At 33.9% G+C, this 15,564-nt stretch overlaps 1 protein-coding gene across 1 annotated transcript in view; it reads left to right on the top strand.

Moving 5' to 3' along the window:
• LOC127870780 (WD repeat and HMG-box DNA-binding protein 1-like) overlaps positions 1–15,564 on the top strand; it is a 60,640-nt gene that overhangs the window by 20,501 nt on the left and 24,575 nt on the right. Inside the window, exons 7-14 of the mRNA XM_052413256.1 lie at positions 1,074–1,166; positions 1,355–1,461; positions 3,175–3,259; positions 4,519–4,566; positions 11,837–11,984; positions 12,874–13,052; positions 13,401–13,585; positions 14,909–15,156. Coding sequence (XP_052269216.1) covers positions 1,074–1,166; positions 1,355–1,461; positions 3,175–3,259; positions 4,519–4,566; positions 11,837–11,984; positions 12,874–13,052; positions 13,401–13,585; positions 14,909–15,156 — 1,093 coding nt within the window. The remainder of the gene's footprint in view (positions 1–1,073; positions 1,167–1,354; positions 1,462–3,174; positions 3,260–4,518; positions 4,567–11,836; positions 11,985–12,873; positions 13,053–13,400; positions 13,586–14,908; positions 15,157–15,564) is intronic.

Raw genomic sequence — 15,564 nt, 5'->3', positions numbered from 1 at the left:
ATTACATAGAAATAATATATCATGTTCTGATATTACACTGGCAACTTTAGTTGGAGAGATACCGGACATTACTTTACATGCAAAAGAAGAACTGTTCAATTCATTTGGCAAATTCATCATGGAAACAAACAGACTTTAGATGTAAATGACATAAAATGTAAAAAAGTATCAAGTGAAAATGCAACAAGAGAAATTTTTGTACATAGATGAAAACGACTTCAACAGTCGTCAAAGCACAACGAGACCATAGGCGACAACGACGCCATAATTAGATTCAACAACAAAGCTGGCAATTCAAATTACTAGTAATGGGGATTCAATAATGGAGAAAGCATTAACTGGATTTAACAAACTTTTGATAAGGTTTATTAAACCAGATAACAACAAGGAAAATTTGGATTATTAAAGTAACAGGTAAGGCATTCTTAAGTGTACCTATTTCGGACATGTATAGTATTCGGATAAACAGTGATTGATATACTAGATGTTCCATGTATTAAGATTGTGTTTTGTTACAAAATCATCATAGGGATGATGATAATATAATGACGATAGGTGCATTGATCATGACTGGCAGATGACCCCTATTGATTTTCAGGTCACTAGGTCAAAGGTCAAGGTCACAGTGACAAGAACGAACGTATTCTTACAATGGATTCCACTACAACTGACAGCCCATATGGGGGGCATGCATGTTTTACAAACAGCCCTTGTTTTGAGTAGTAATGTTTCTAAGAACAAAACGTATTTAAACATTTGCTTGGATGAATTGGTGTATTTAAATGAGATTTTAACTACTTTTCACACATCACTTTTATAATAAACTTATCTAAAATGTGCTGCATTTAAAAATAGACATCTTTTACAAAATGAGATGACTGTACCCAGAAAATGATATGACTTCTAAGGAAAACATAGGCATTGACAACTGCAAAATAATTTGTTTGGCAATTTGCCAGACTGTTACTATGAAAACACACAAGTTATTCGACATTTAGTCCGGCTATATTTGATTTTACTGCTTTTGTTACATTTACAAGCAACATTTTTTTGTTCTGATGGTAATGTTGAAGGTTCTTTATGTACCTGGGCACAAGGAAGTCGTGGTGTTAGAGAGACAATCTTGGAAGAAGTTAACTTCAATCACTGATCCATGTTTCACAGAGGTAAATTATGGCTTGTGTGTTCTTTTATGAACATTTCATTATTTTAATTAAATATATTTTTATCTCATAATAAAAATGTTATGAGCCCATTATATGAAATTGAAAATTAGAGTTTCTAGTTTAGAACTTGGGGCTTGCTGACTTATGCTCAATTCCATCACAGTCATGTTGTCATGTGTTCTGTGTAGCATGTGTCTGTGGTGGCTGTCAGTCCTGATGGGAAGTACCTCGCTGCCGGGGGATATGATGGCTGGATAGCTGTGTTTGATTTGAAGGCCAAGTCTTGTGTAGACAAGTAAGTGCAAAACACATAACGAAATCATTCCATAAATAAAAGGATTCAGTAATAATTGGTTGTTAAGTCTTGTTCATGTGATAGGCTGGCGATGCTTCAAGTGTAAATAATGTAAGTAAAATATAAGCATACAGTAAAGCATATGATCCTCATTCTGGGAAAATGGGGTTTAATGCTTGACATTAAATCATTGTCCCAGATTAGCCTGTGCAGTCTGCTCAGTCTAATCAGTCAAAGCACTTTGCGCCTTAAGTGAATTTAGGCTAAGAAGAGGCTGATAAAATACAATAAAAAAGTAGAGCAAGGTTAATAAATTTTGCCCCATTGATGCAAAAAGGTACCATGTGCCTTCTAATTTCAATGTCACTTGATACCTTTTTGCACCCAGGGGGCAATATAATATTACAGCAAGCACTTTTAAACATAATGATTAATCATTAATACCCGTAGATGTTTATTCAGGGACCAAATGTAGGAGACAAAAAAGTCTTCAGACAAAGACGATGTCATTGTTGGTATTTCTGCTGTAATTTCGCATGACTGCAGATGCTATTCAAATTCATCCTTTAAGTTAGACATTTGTGTGATGCTCTCAATTTACTTAACAGCAGATTCAAATACTGACAATTTAGAACATTCTTTAGAGGTTATTTATTCTAGTTCAATATAAAGGCTTGTGCATGAAAGCATAATTGTGCTCTTGGAAAATTGGGCCTCATGCATGATGGCTGTCCTGATGTTTTAATTGTTGTTTGGTTAAATTAAGACAATTATCCAACTTAATGGGAAATGTTGTCCCTGAGAAGCTTGCGCGGACTGCATAGGCTCATCTGGGTAGACACTTGACGCGCATGCATTAAACCCAGTTTTGCCAGAATGAGGCTCAAGGATATGCTTTAATGTGTCTCATACATATAGTAATGTTCACAGTTTGACAGAATTCACATGTTTATATTCCTTTTCATCAAGGCATCGGAATGTAGTGTTCACAGTTTGACAGTATTGACATGTTTATATTCCTCTTCATCAAGGCATCGGAATGTAGTGTTCACAGTTTGACAGTATTGACATGTTTATATTCATCTTCATCAAGGCATCGGAATGTAGTGTTCACAGTTTGACAGTATTGACATGTTTATATTCCTCTTCATCAAGGCATCGGAATGTAGTGTTCACAGTTTGACAGTATTGACATGTTTATATTCCTCTTCATCAAGGCATCGGAATGTAGTGTTCACAGTTTGACAGTATTGATATGTTTATATTCCTCTTTATCAAGGCATCGGAATGTAGTGTTCACAGTTTGACAGTATGGACATGTTTATATTCCTCTTCATCAAGGCATCGGAATGTAGTGTTCACAGTTTGACAGTATTGACATGTTTATATTCCTCTTCATCAAGGCATCGGAATGTAGTGTTCACAGTTTGACAGTATTGACATGTTTATATTCCTTTTCATCAAGGCATCGGAATGTAATGTTCACAGTTTGACAGTATTGACATGTTTATATTCCGTTTCATCAAGGCATCGGAATGTAGTGTTCACAGTTTGACAGTATTGACATGTTTATATTCCTTTTCATGAAGGCATCGGAATGTAATGTTCACAGTTTGGCAGTATTGACATGTTTATATTCCTTTTCATCAAGGCATCGGAATGTAGTGTTCACAGTTTGACAGTATTGACATGTTTATATTCCTCTTCATGAAGGCATCGGAATGAGAAAGGTCTGTCTATCACTGCCATGGCTTGGAACCCCAAAAATAACATGCAGCTGGTATTCTGTGACAACCAGGTTGGTATTTATTCTCGGGCTGTTTTTGTATTTAATATATCTGATTAATTTGTGTACATAAATGTATTAAACTTAATTGGTTAAGTTAACCATTTCTTGATTTGCATAGGTTTTCTCTGTGTTTCCTTGCATACAAAGTTACGCATATCTTACAGGGGTTTGTGAAATCAAATGTCCGAGTTGCCCGAGTCGTACATTTGCTTGTCTGGGCAACTGATTTTTTTCAATTAAGTTGTCCGTGGACAACAAGTTTTTTAAAAGTCGCGTCCAGGTATACAAAATTACATTGTATTAAAGCCGTAATTAAGTTTTACAAAACCGGATGTTGACACGCGATTACATTGTCAGTGCTATTTGCGGAGCAATCAAGCTAAAATACGTGCACTTTCCTGCGCAGTGATCTCCCTTATTCTATAAGAGACCGGGAGCATGCCGCATTTTCAACATTCGGCCCGACTGTTAGACAGTGTACAGATTGGTTTCTTTATTTTTACAATCAGACGGAAATAAAAAGTATCAATCTAAGATATTCAAAACACGGTCTACCTTGTTATTTAAGACGACTTTAATGGTAAAGATGAAACTTTTTTTTTTAATCTTCAACAACGGAGCAGAAACCTGAAGCTTTAAAAAGCCCACCTCCCAAAAAAACTAAGAAAGATTATGATAAAAAATATGATCTAAGTAAACGCACCAGAACTTTTCAAGAAACTTGGCTAACAGATTTTCAATGGTTACCAGTTTTTATAATCAAATTGCTACCAGTAGCCGAGCCTCAGTCTGAAGAGGTCCACATATTGGACTAGTTTAATTTGTTAAGATTACAATGTACTTATGTTCAGCACATGTTTTAATAACACTAGCTTCGCAAGATTTAAAGTTTGAGAAAGTCTTTATATTGTTTATAATATACTGCTATAATGAATGTACCATTGAAATACAAGTATAAACAAAAACAAGCAAATCATACTCATTTTGATATATTCCACACTTTTTAACATTAATCAATAAATGCGTTTATAATTTATATGAACATTAACGGACAAGTGTAGTTCAGCAACGGACAAGTTAAATTTCCTAAATGGTTGTCCGTGGACAAGTATAGTTTTTTGAGATTTCGCCACCCCTGTCTTAAATAGCCTTTCATTATATACATTTAAGTTGATTTATGAAAAAAAAATACATTGGATTATATAAATTTTAATGATTTTGTGTATAAGATGCCTTAGACTATAATTATAATTAGTTTTGATTTATAGGGTCAACTTGGCCAGCTGACAGATATATCAACCAGTGTGGAAAATAAGGTAATAAAAAGTGTTTTGGGAGAGGCTACATGTAGTTGCTGCTTTTCTTATCACCTTTTGGTTGCAAGCCTATTGCATATTTTTCTTGCTTAAAATAGAAACCCATTATAACAGTCAGGCTTTTGATATCACAATACGCTTATGGTGTTTTCATTGATCTACTTTTAAAGCAGTGAGGAAGACCTTGATGTAGATGTCTTTCTTGTTTGACATACTCTTTTACCAGTAAAACCTTGATATTAAAATGCCATTAAGGAAAGATTGCTGATTTGATTCCTAGCCCAGCCTCATAACTTGTTTTGGTGTTTGTCAAGAAAGCCTTGCTATGGTCCTTCTCGTCCTACCTCTAAATCAAGTAGGGCTGGCTTTCTATTACTGTAGATGTGATGTCGCTGCCTAATTTGCACACATCTGTATCCAGTTATAGGACAAGGGTAAGGCAGAATTTTTACCAAACACCTTATCATGAAGGGTGAAATCCATAATCAATTGCTTGACAATTAAACACTGGGGAGCAGGGTAATTTGATATCTGCTTGCCACCAGCCAGCACTGTGGGATGATTACAACTGATAAGAAAGATGAAATGTGCTCCAGTGTTTTAATTTTCTGAGATCATGATAATTATAATCAATTTGCAAATAATCTGATGAGAATGAAACAAATTACATGTTAAAGGATAATCTTCTTGCACAAAATGTTGAAAATAATCAGGTCATAATTCTTTTTATTCTGTAAAATACAATTTAGCTACATATGAATTAATAATCAATAATTGAATACATATATTTGCAGTTTTAGATTATGATAATTATATGCACATGTATTTATGAATAAAGCATACAATTTGAATCTGACTGAAAAATAACAGCATTAATTAATTGATAACGAGACTTTAAAAGGAGCCACTTTTCCAGTTTATATTTTACTGAAAACATAGTTATGAATTTATTTTACTGAAAACATAGATATGAATAGACATTGACATGAATAATCTCCTTTCTCAATATTGGATTGTAATGAGTTCACAGTATATAATGTTACTATTCCCTTCTGTTATAGGATACAATATGTACAGAAAAAGTATAAAAATGGTAAATACAACCGGTCTCATATTCAGAGCAATGACAGTTTGAAAAAATACACTGTCTTTTATATAAGAGTAATAGTTTAAACAGTCTGGGGTTCAATCATTTATTTTAATATCTCAAAAGTTGAATGGGCAAAGAAATATTATCTTTATGGAAAAAACGAAGTTTGCGCATTCCGTCGGTGTCTAATTTTATTATTCACTGGTATATTATTATGTATTCACTACAATAATTTCAAAATCAGAACCTTACGGAATACGTAACCTTTTTAAAAAATAAAAATTATAGTTTTTGATCTGCTTGCAGCGTATACACTACTTTTGTTTTTATTTTTTTTGCACATTTAGCTCTAGATTTTCCACAATTTAGATCTATACATTAACCGCTAGATTATCCATATCTTGTTCCATTAAGACTATTATAACATTATTTTTGTGAAATATTGATAGAAACGTGTTCTAACATTTAAGTTAGCTTAACAATTGTCCGTCAATACCTGATGCCACATGGGTTCGAATCCAACATTGGGCAGATGTTTTTTCACCCTTTTAAAGTGCCCTTCTATTTTCAAACTGATCAGATGGTGTCAGTTTTATGGTCAAATAGCTTTTAAGTGGAATCATTATTGAAAACTACACTAACAAAAATGTACATTTTAAAGAAATACTGCTATAGCCCGATCGGAATTATTTAGTGATTGAACCCAGCCTGTTTAAAACACATTTTCATAAGATCTTTAGTTTCTTAATAGTAATTAAACATCCTTTATCCGATGTATCCATCAAAGAACAATCTATCACAATTGTGTAGTATCCATTGTTTCTTTCCTTCGAAACACAATTTATCACATGTTTGTAATATCCATGCTTTCTTAATAGTATACACCATTTATAAATTAACAACATTGAATATATTCCTATTTTCTTTTTGTTATGCACCCCCAAAATTGTTTGGGGGAGCATATAGCCGCCGATTCGTCTGTCCGTGTGTCCGTCCGTCCGTGCACAATTTTTGTCTGGGCTATTTCTCAGCAATTAATGACCGGAATTCAATTAAACTTTATGAAAGCTTCACTACCAAGAGGAGATGTGCATATAATCAGCCGGTTCTCGTCGGATGATTTTTCACAGACTTATGGCCCTTTGAAATTTTCCATTAACTGTACATATAGTGCAATTCTTGTCTGGGCGATTTCTCAGCAACTAATGACTGAAATTCAATGAAACTTTATGGGAAGCTTCACTTCCAAGAGGAGATGTGCATATTAACAGCCGGTTCTCGTCGGATGATTTTTCACAGAGTTATGGCCCTTTGAAAATTTCCATTGTACACATAGTGCAATTCTTGTCCGAGCTATTTCTCAGCAACTTATTACAGGAATTCAGTGAAACTTTATTGGAAGCTTCACTACCAACAGGAGATGTGCATATTATCAGCCGAATGATATAAAAACACATCTAATTAATTCACTTAACTATTCATTTAACAACGAAAACTTAACTACGCTACAAAAACAAGGTATTATATCACTTATTCCAAAACCTGGAAAAAACTTAGAATCCTTATCAAACTGGCGCCCGATTAGTTTTTACTAAACAATGATTATAAAATTGCAACTAAAAGTATAGCAAACAGAATTAAAAAAATATTACCATCAATCATTTCAAAATCTCAATCTGGTTTCATAAAAGGATGTTACATTGGTGAAAACGTTCGTCTTATCCAAGAATGCATAAACTATTTCAACAATTCAAAAAATCCTGGTCTAATATTCTTTGCAGACTTTGAAAAGGCATTCGATTCGCTTGATCATTCATTTATGTTCTCTTGCTTAGAAAATATGAACTTTGGTGAAAGTCTCATTCAATGGGTCAAACTATTCTATACCGATATTAACAGTATAATCATTAACAATGGCTTCTTTTCAAACAGTTTTAACATCGAACGAGGGGTTCGACAAGGATGTCCACTCTCATCATCGCTATTTATTATTTGCATCGAGTATCTATCACATCACATCCAATCAAATAAACACATAAAAGGCATATCACTAGAACCCGACGAAGAAATCAAACAATCCCTATTTGCTGACGATGCAACTTATTTTTTAAATAACAATTACAATTCTTTCCATAACCTTATAGAGTCGCTAACCCTTTACGGAATGACATCGGGTCTTAAACTAAACAAAAGTAAATGTACTGTGCTACGAGTAGGTAAATTAAAACACAGTAATGTTCAATATAAAAAAGAAATAAAATTTAATTGGACATCCGATGAAGCCTCAACGTTAGGAATTACATTCACAAATAATGAAAAGGATACAGTTCTTAAAAACATACTACCTAAATTACAGAATTTTAAAAACTGCTTAAAATCATGGCATCATCGTAAACTTACACTAATCGGAAAAAACACAGTATTGAAAACGTTTGCACTTCCTAAATTAATATATGTATTAACAGTTCTCCCAAACCCACCAAATGATGTTATTAACGATATAAAATCAGCAATATTTAATTTCACATGGGACGGTAAGCCTGATAAAATAAAAAGAACTCATTTAATTCAATCTGTAGAAAATGGAGGTATCCAATTAACGAACATTGACTCATTCTTGAATGCAGTCAAATGCAGCTGGGTTAAACGATACCTAGATAATACCAATACGAGTAAATGGAAATTATTCTACCAGAAAATCCTAAAAAAATATGGTGACTCCTTACTCTTTGAATGTAACATCAGCAATACTATCTTACATGAAATTGCAAACGAAAACATATTTCTGTCTGATGTTCTATCAGCGTGGAGTGATGTCACTCATAACTTAGAAACCCAAACCAGCAGTAAAACAATTTTATGGAACAATAAAAACATAACTTCAAACAATAAGACGTTTTTCTATAAAGACTGGTTTGAACGAAGCATTAAATATGTCGACCAATTATATGACTACAGAATTAAGGATTTCTACTCTTTTGATAATATATGCTACATATACGGAATACCTTCAAATAATTTTCTGAAGTACTACACACTAATCAAAAGCATACCCATACATATTAAATCTGAAATCAATACAAATAATACACCATGTACTCAAACAACATTTGTAGAAAACATACTTGGAAGAAAAAACAAAACAAATAAAATATTCTACACACTACAAATTAAAAACCCTACAGAAAACTCCAAAATCCAAATTAATGGCAAGTCTTTTTTGGAGAAAATGAGCTTAATTGGAAACACATATTTACCATGCCATATAAAGCAACTATTGAAAGCACACTGAGAAATTTTCAATATAAATACATCCATAGAATTATAGCTACAAATAAATATCTCTTTAAATGCAAATTATCTAACTCAAATCTGTGTGACTTCTGCAGTGAAAACATTGAAACTATAGAACATCTTTTTTGGGAGTGCAAACACATCCAGCCTATTTGGAATCAATTAATATCCTTTCTTGAACAACATCAACTAAACGTTAAACTATCATTCTTAAATGTAAGTTTCGGAATTAACTCATTGAAATCAATAGACTGTAATAATATTGTGAATTTTATGGTTATATTGATGAAATATTTTATCTTAATCATGAAGTACAAAAAACAAGTTCAAAATTTTAATTGTTTTGTCCATAGTCTTAAACTAAAAATACAGATTGAGAAAGAAATAGCCCTCAGTAATGACACATTACAAATCTTTGAACAAAAATGGAATCGAAAAAAATCCCCATAATGTTTTGTCCACTTATATACATTTCACTCTAATGTAAGTTTATCTCTCTAAAATAGTTTTGTTTATTTATTTTTTTTCCAATCTGACAAGATCATTGTGAACATACAACAAAACACACAAGTCCAGTATGCTTTCGTCCGACTTTATACAACTCATCATTTTTCATAACTATTCCTCTATTGTTCTTTTCTTTTCTCTCTAAAAAAATAAATATATATTAGCATATCTTGTATAACATGTCTGAACTTAATTGCTTTGTACAATCTCTATGTTGTATGATCATATACATGTTTACATTGTATGTATGATATTGAATAAAAAAAATAATATTATCAGCCGGTTATGGTCGTATGATTTTTTCATAGAGTTATGGCCCTTTGAAATTTTCTATAAACTGTACATATAGTGCAATTCTTGTCCGGGCTATTTCTCCCCAACTACTGACTGAAATTCAATGAAGCTTTATGGAAGCTTAACTACCTTGAGGAGATGCGCATGTTATTTATGGGTTCTGGTTAGATGATTTATTTAGAGAGTTATGGCCCTTTGAAATTTTTAGGTTGCTAAACTTTCCATCGTACTATTGTGTCCAAAGTTATGCCCCTCAAGACGTTTCCTTTTATCTGAATATAAATTGCAATATTGTGACAAAAACACTTTATGGAGCATCACCCGTCTCCCACGGTTTCTTGTTGAATGTTGAATACTATGTCTGTTAATTCACTGAGAACAGTTTCACACACTGAGTATTTGTCAGACAATTTGATTAAATATTTCAATACAGACGAAGCACTGACAATCTTATTCCCTTTAAATTCAGAAATCCCGGCTATGTAACTCCTAAAGTCACGAAGTATGTTACTATAATTGACGTTTGGTTCATTTTCACTCTTACGATTTTGAAGAAATGTTGATAGTCTTTCACATTCAATCCAGCAACTTTCATTTATTTTTATAAAGGGTAGGTCATTGAGACTTGTTAGTGTAGGTTTGTCATTCATCTGACATCTAAAAAAAGAATGCATTTGTTACCATTTGACTTATTACACAAGATTTAATGGTTATGCACATTATGCCCAGTGTTATGTCACCGTCACATATTCAAGGAGGCCATGCTTTGTGACAATTTGTATTAGTGTGTAGCTTTCTGTAATATAGTCATAGACATACATAGTCATACGGAGTAATTGCATTTTAATGACAAGTAAAACGGGTATGATCGACTTTTTTATTGAAATGATCTATCATATGGTAAGTCCAAGGTATTTACATAAACCGCGCTAATACAAGTGTTCACACTCCTTTTTATGTTGGACTTTTTTGACAAAGTTTCAAGTTATTTCTTTATCACTGTGTACTATTTATCACAAATGAAAATCATACAGTTGCAAAGAAAGCTTACAATTTACTTTTTATTAAATTCATTTTATGTCACCACAATAATCATAATTGGCAAATATATATTGTAGGATTACATCCTTTATATCTGAACATACACACATTCAAAATGCATAAAATAACAGTGATTATAATCATGCAGTGTTTCTTTCTAAACAAGAGAGAAAACAATACAATATCTTCAGCCAGAAATAATTTTCTTGATCCTTGGGCTACATTGGGCTTATCAGAGATTTATTGGCTCATAATAAGATAGTAAGCTGACACTGCAGCATTCTTGTGATGGGCAATTTGTTCTGCAGCAATTCACAATCAGATTTGATTCTATCCTTTACCCTAGTCCTACAACTGTATCTGCATACTCTATGGCCGGCCGAAGAATGAAATTATTTAAAAATAACATAATTTCTTACATTTTTGTAAAAAAAAGGTGTTTAACTTGACAACTTTAAACTTCATACACTATAGTGTTTTTATACATGTATGTGAAGCAAAATGTGTGTACATGCGTTATGATGGTGTTGGAAATTTCCTGCTGGATACATTTACAAGGATATACAGATGAGATGAAAATGATTGTTTCTATATCAAAGCAGATTGATTAAGAATTTTAAATTGTTTAAATGACCCACAGAGTCAACATATGGACATAGTAACGTCCAACCAATGTACAATGTACAGTTCAAATGACCCACAGAGTCAACATATGGACATAGTTACGTCCAACCAATGTACAATGTACAGTTTAGTTATTTTGCAAATGTTTAGCAGAAGCATGTAATGAAGAGGTTGTCACAACATTAAATATAGTTCTTATGTAGTGCCCATCATACAATACAAATAAACACCCTGAGTAGTTGAGAAGGAACACCTGCTGACCCAATAGTAGAACTGTTATTTATCAGCATAAGTATTATAAATAAGTACTGCTAAACAACCTTACCCAGGAAATGTGTGAGCTGATCATTGTTCCCCTTGATATGACTCAACTACAGATGGATTTTACAAGATATAAAGAACATATAAACAAATCTTCAGGATGTAGAGCCTTCAGGGGACAAAACTGTGGAGGCCGGAGTGTTTGATGATGATGATGACTTTCTGGTGGCTGCGGCAGAAGACGGGAACATCAGCGAAGATGATGGCGTCAAAATTGCTAAACCGAAGGCCATATTCTCAGATGACGGTAATGATTTTGTGCCAAAATTACAAAGACACAGGTGCAAGATATTCTTGATTAGGTTTTACCTTTCAAATATGCAGAACCTATTGGTTAAACAATAGCTTTGTAGCTTGGTTTTTATAAGTTTTAGTATTTTACAATTTAAGGAAGTAAGTTGGTTTGAACAACATAGGAGATTTATTAGTATTTTAGTATTAGGTTACTAGTACATCAACTAATGAATTTACTGAAGGCTTCATTGGAATGTTCTTATTTTGTTCATAATGAATATACTGATGGCTTCATGTTAATGTTCTTATTTTGTTAGTCCCCTACCAGTAAAACCGGAGGGGACTCATGGTTTTGCGCCCTGTGTGTCAGTCTGTCACACTTTTCTGGATCCTGCGATAACTTTAAAGTTCTTCATATTTTTTCATGAAATTTACAAAATGGACAGATGGCAATATGGAGATTATGCACGTCATTTCATGTTTTTCCTACGTCAAGAATTCTAGTTCCTATGGCAACAAATAGACTAGAAATATGGCTGACAATGGTGGAGTTTCACTGGTAGGGGAATTTTATTTCTTGGCAATAGTCTTGTTCATAATAGCATTATTCCCCTTGATAAATGAAAGTGACAAAAATATATACAATAAAAACTCAAAATTCCTAGAAAAAACAAGATCTTAAAATCAATAGGGGTCTTTCTTTCCACCAAAAAAGACCATCATAAAAATTTGCCTGATGTTTGCTGAAAGCTTTCTCTATACCTGATAAGGAAATGTCTACCAACGATCCAACCGAGAAACATATGCAAAGCAAGTAAACCCCAATTTTTTAAGTGAAAATGTCAATGGAAAAAAACGACTGCAGCTGTGCTATAGTTTAACTTCTTGTCATTTTGTCACAGACAGCATGCCTGAGTTCCCTGTGAAGCCTGGCAATGAGGACGACGCCTCAAGCGTGACGTCCGAGAAGTCAGAACCGCCACGCCCAGAACCCAGAGTCATCGAGGGGTTCAGACCCACCCCCCTGCAACGCCCCTTCCAGTCTGGCTCCACCCCTGAACATCTCACCAGCAGGTTCATGGTGCGAAGAACTTGAGGAATCTATACTTAATAGATAAAAAAGCAAAAGCTTTGAGCATACTGAAAGTTAATTACACAGTTTTAAGCTCTGCTCTTTGCATCATGTTTTCCTATAGTTGTGGTATTTTTCCAAATGTTCGTGTTTTCTTTTGCAGAGGAAATAAACTGTACAAGAAATATTGTTTTTTACATTCAGTGGTATAACTTATTATTTCAACAAATTCTGTTCTTTTATGATATTATAAGTTCATAATTTAAAATCAAGATAACAATTGAAATAATTGCATTTACATTTTATTTTTCCCTTACAAAATAAAACAATATAAACGAGCTTTGCATGTAATCCCAGATCTGGAATGCAGTGGGAATCATCCGACAGTACAATAGCGAGGAAGAAAACTCCATCGACATTGAGTTCCATGATACGTCAATCCACCACGCGATGCACCTGATCAACGGCTCCAACTTCACCATCGCTGACCTTTCAATGGAGGCTGCCCTGTTGGCTACGGAGGGAGATTCTGACACTCCTAGGTAGTATTTGTTTACGTACCAATAAACCAATATTAATGGTTGGGTGAGATTTGTAAACTTCTAGGTATTGGTGAGTTTATGTACTACTGTGATACCAAATTTTACGTTGGACACTAATTTGTGTGGTCTTTCGTTGGTTCTCTAAACCATAAAATTAAATGCTGAAGTCTAAAATATTTTATATAATACATTATATAAATATGCAGGATAAACAAAAATGCAAGATTTCATCAATCCACGAAATTTCATGTCAACAAAAATAATTGAATCTTCAGTATTGCACACAAGATGCCATAAAGTAGTTACTGCCGGTTGGGTAGAATTACCTGCATTATTCTTGAGTTAGCTTATGCAACAGTTTTTATCTGGATTAGGCATTGTCCGTCCATCCGTAAGTCTGTCCGTCCTTCAGTCTGTCACAAAGCCTGTTAGAGCTATATCTCAGAAACTTTATAATATAAGATATCAACATGAAACTTCATGGGTGTATAGATATAGGAGAAGTTCCATTGCTGTTTTTGTATGATGATCTTTTCAAGGCCATATCTCAGATATGCTACAAGATTTCAACATGAAACTTTAATTCAGGGGTGCAATTTTTCTGCTGATTTCAGCGAATCGGGTTGTCCTGGGGTCATTTCCACGATTTAGGTAAATTTTATAAAGAATGGGGGAAGGGGAATGACCGATTCTGCGTGAGTATTTCATAAGCAGCCCAAAAATCTGCGGCCCGCGAAACCTTTCGGCATAAAATACTGGTAGATTGGCGTAGTCAAAATCAGTCTACAGAATTTTCCTCCCCTCAAACTTCACCTCAATCACACCCTTGATTTATGTGTGTATAGATATCAATTAGGAGAATTGCAATTCCTCAAAACAATTACATTACGCTTAATTATTTTTTGTGATTATACCTTTAAATCAAGGGGTTTGCACCCATCCATAAACACAATTTATTTGGGGTGGGAAATCAATTCAGTGAATTTGCTTGCTTTTTACTTCTTAGCCCTGATATTGTGGACAGTATCCTCATTTCTTCGATAAGGGGTGATACTTTTTTAGCATGGTTAATAAAGTTCTGTTACAAGATTAAAAAGAGAATTTTTGTTAAGAAGTGCATTATTATGATTATAATGTTTCAGAAGGGATAACTCATTTAAAAGGCCCCTACTATATCGGAAACTAAACTGAGGAAAACCAGTTACGAGTACAGGGCTTGCATGATTTTGATTGTTTGCTATATTGCATATGATGCTTATTTTGATCACTGTTTTTTATAAGAATTGGTTATAGAGACTTCTATGGTTACATTCCACATTGCAGCAAGCTGACCTGCATGCATTTCTCCTCCTGGGACAACAACAAAGAGTGGAGTGTAACCATGCCAGAGGAAGAGGTAGTACAGTGTGTAACCTTGGGGGAGGGCTGGTTGGCAGTGGCAACCAGTCAGAGGAACGTTCGCCTGTTCTCAGTTGCAGGGGTGCAGAAGGAGGTGTTTACCATCCCGGGACCAGTGGTGTGTATGTGCGGTCACACTAGCCAACTGCTGATCATCTATCATAGAGGAATGGGTATGTGTTTCATAGGATCAATAGCTAACTCATTCCTGGGCCTAGTATCATTAAGATACTTAAAGTCAATATTCTGACTCTACATTCACTATTATTTCCAGTTATGAGATGCGCTAGACCATCATGCTCACTTAGGTGTTCATTAGAGCTTTTTTAAAATATTGAGTCAGACTCAAACCCGAGTTTTAGGTGGAGTGTGTGCATATTCTACTAGCCACTGTGTTTTTGTTTCATTCAAATTTGGGTCTGGAAGGGGTTCCATACCCAATGGAAAAAAGTGTTTTTTTTCCAAATGGGACATAAAAGTTCCCAATTAAAGGTTTCCAAAGAATATATTTTTGTTTTAATAAGTCTCAACATTCCAGAGCTCCAGATAAGAAGCATATCTGCTTAATTACGCATTGAAAA

The sequence above is a fragment of the Dreissena polymorpha genome, chromosome 3 (genome assembly GCF_020536995.1).
Source record: "Dreissena polymorpha isolate Duluth1 chromosome 3, UMN_Dpol_1.0, whole genome shotgun sequence".
Lineage (NCBI taxonomy): Eukaryota > Metazoa > Mollusca > Bivalvia > Myida > Dreissenidae > Dreissena > Dreissena polymorpha.
Note: the sequence above shows the minus strand (reverse complement) of the source record. Positions and strands in the feature narration are given on the sequence as shown.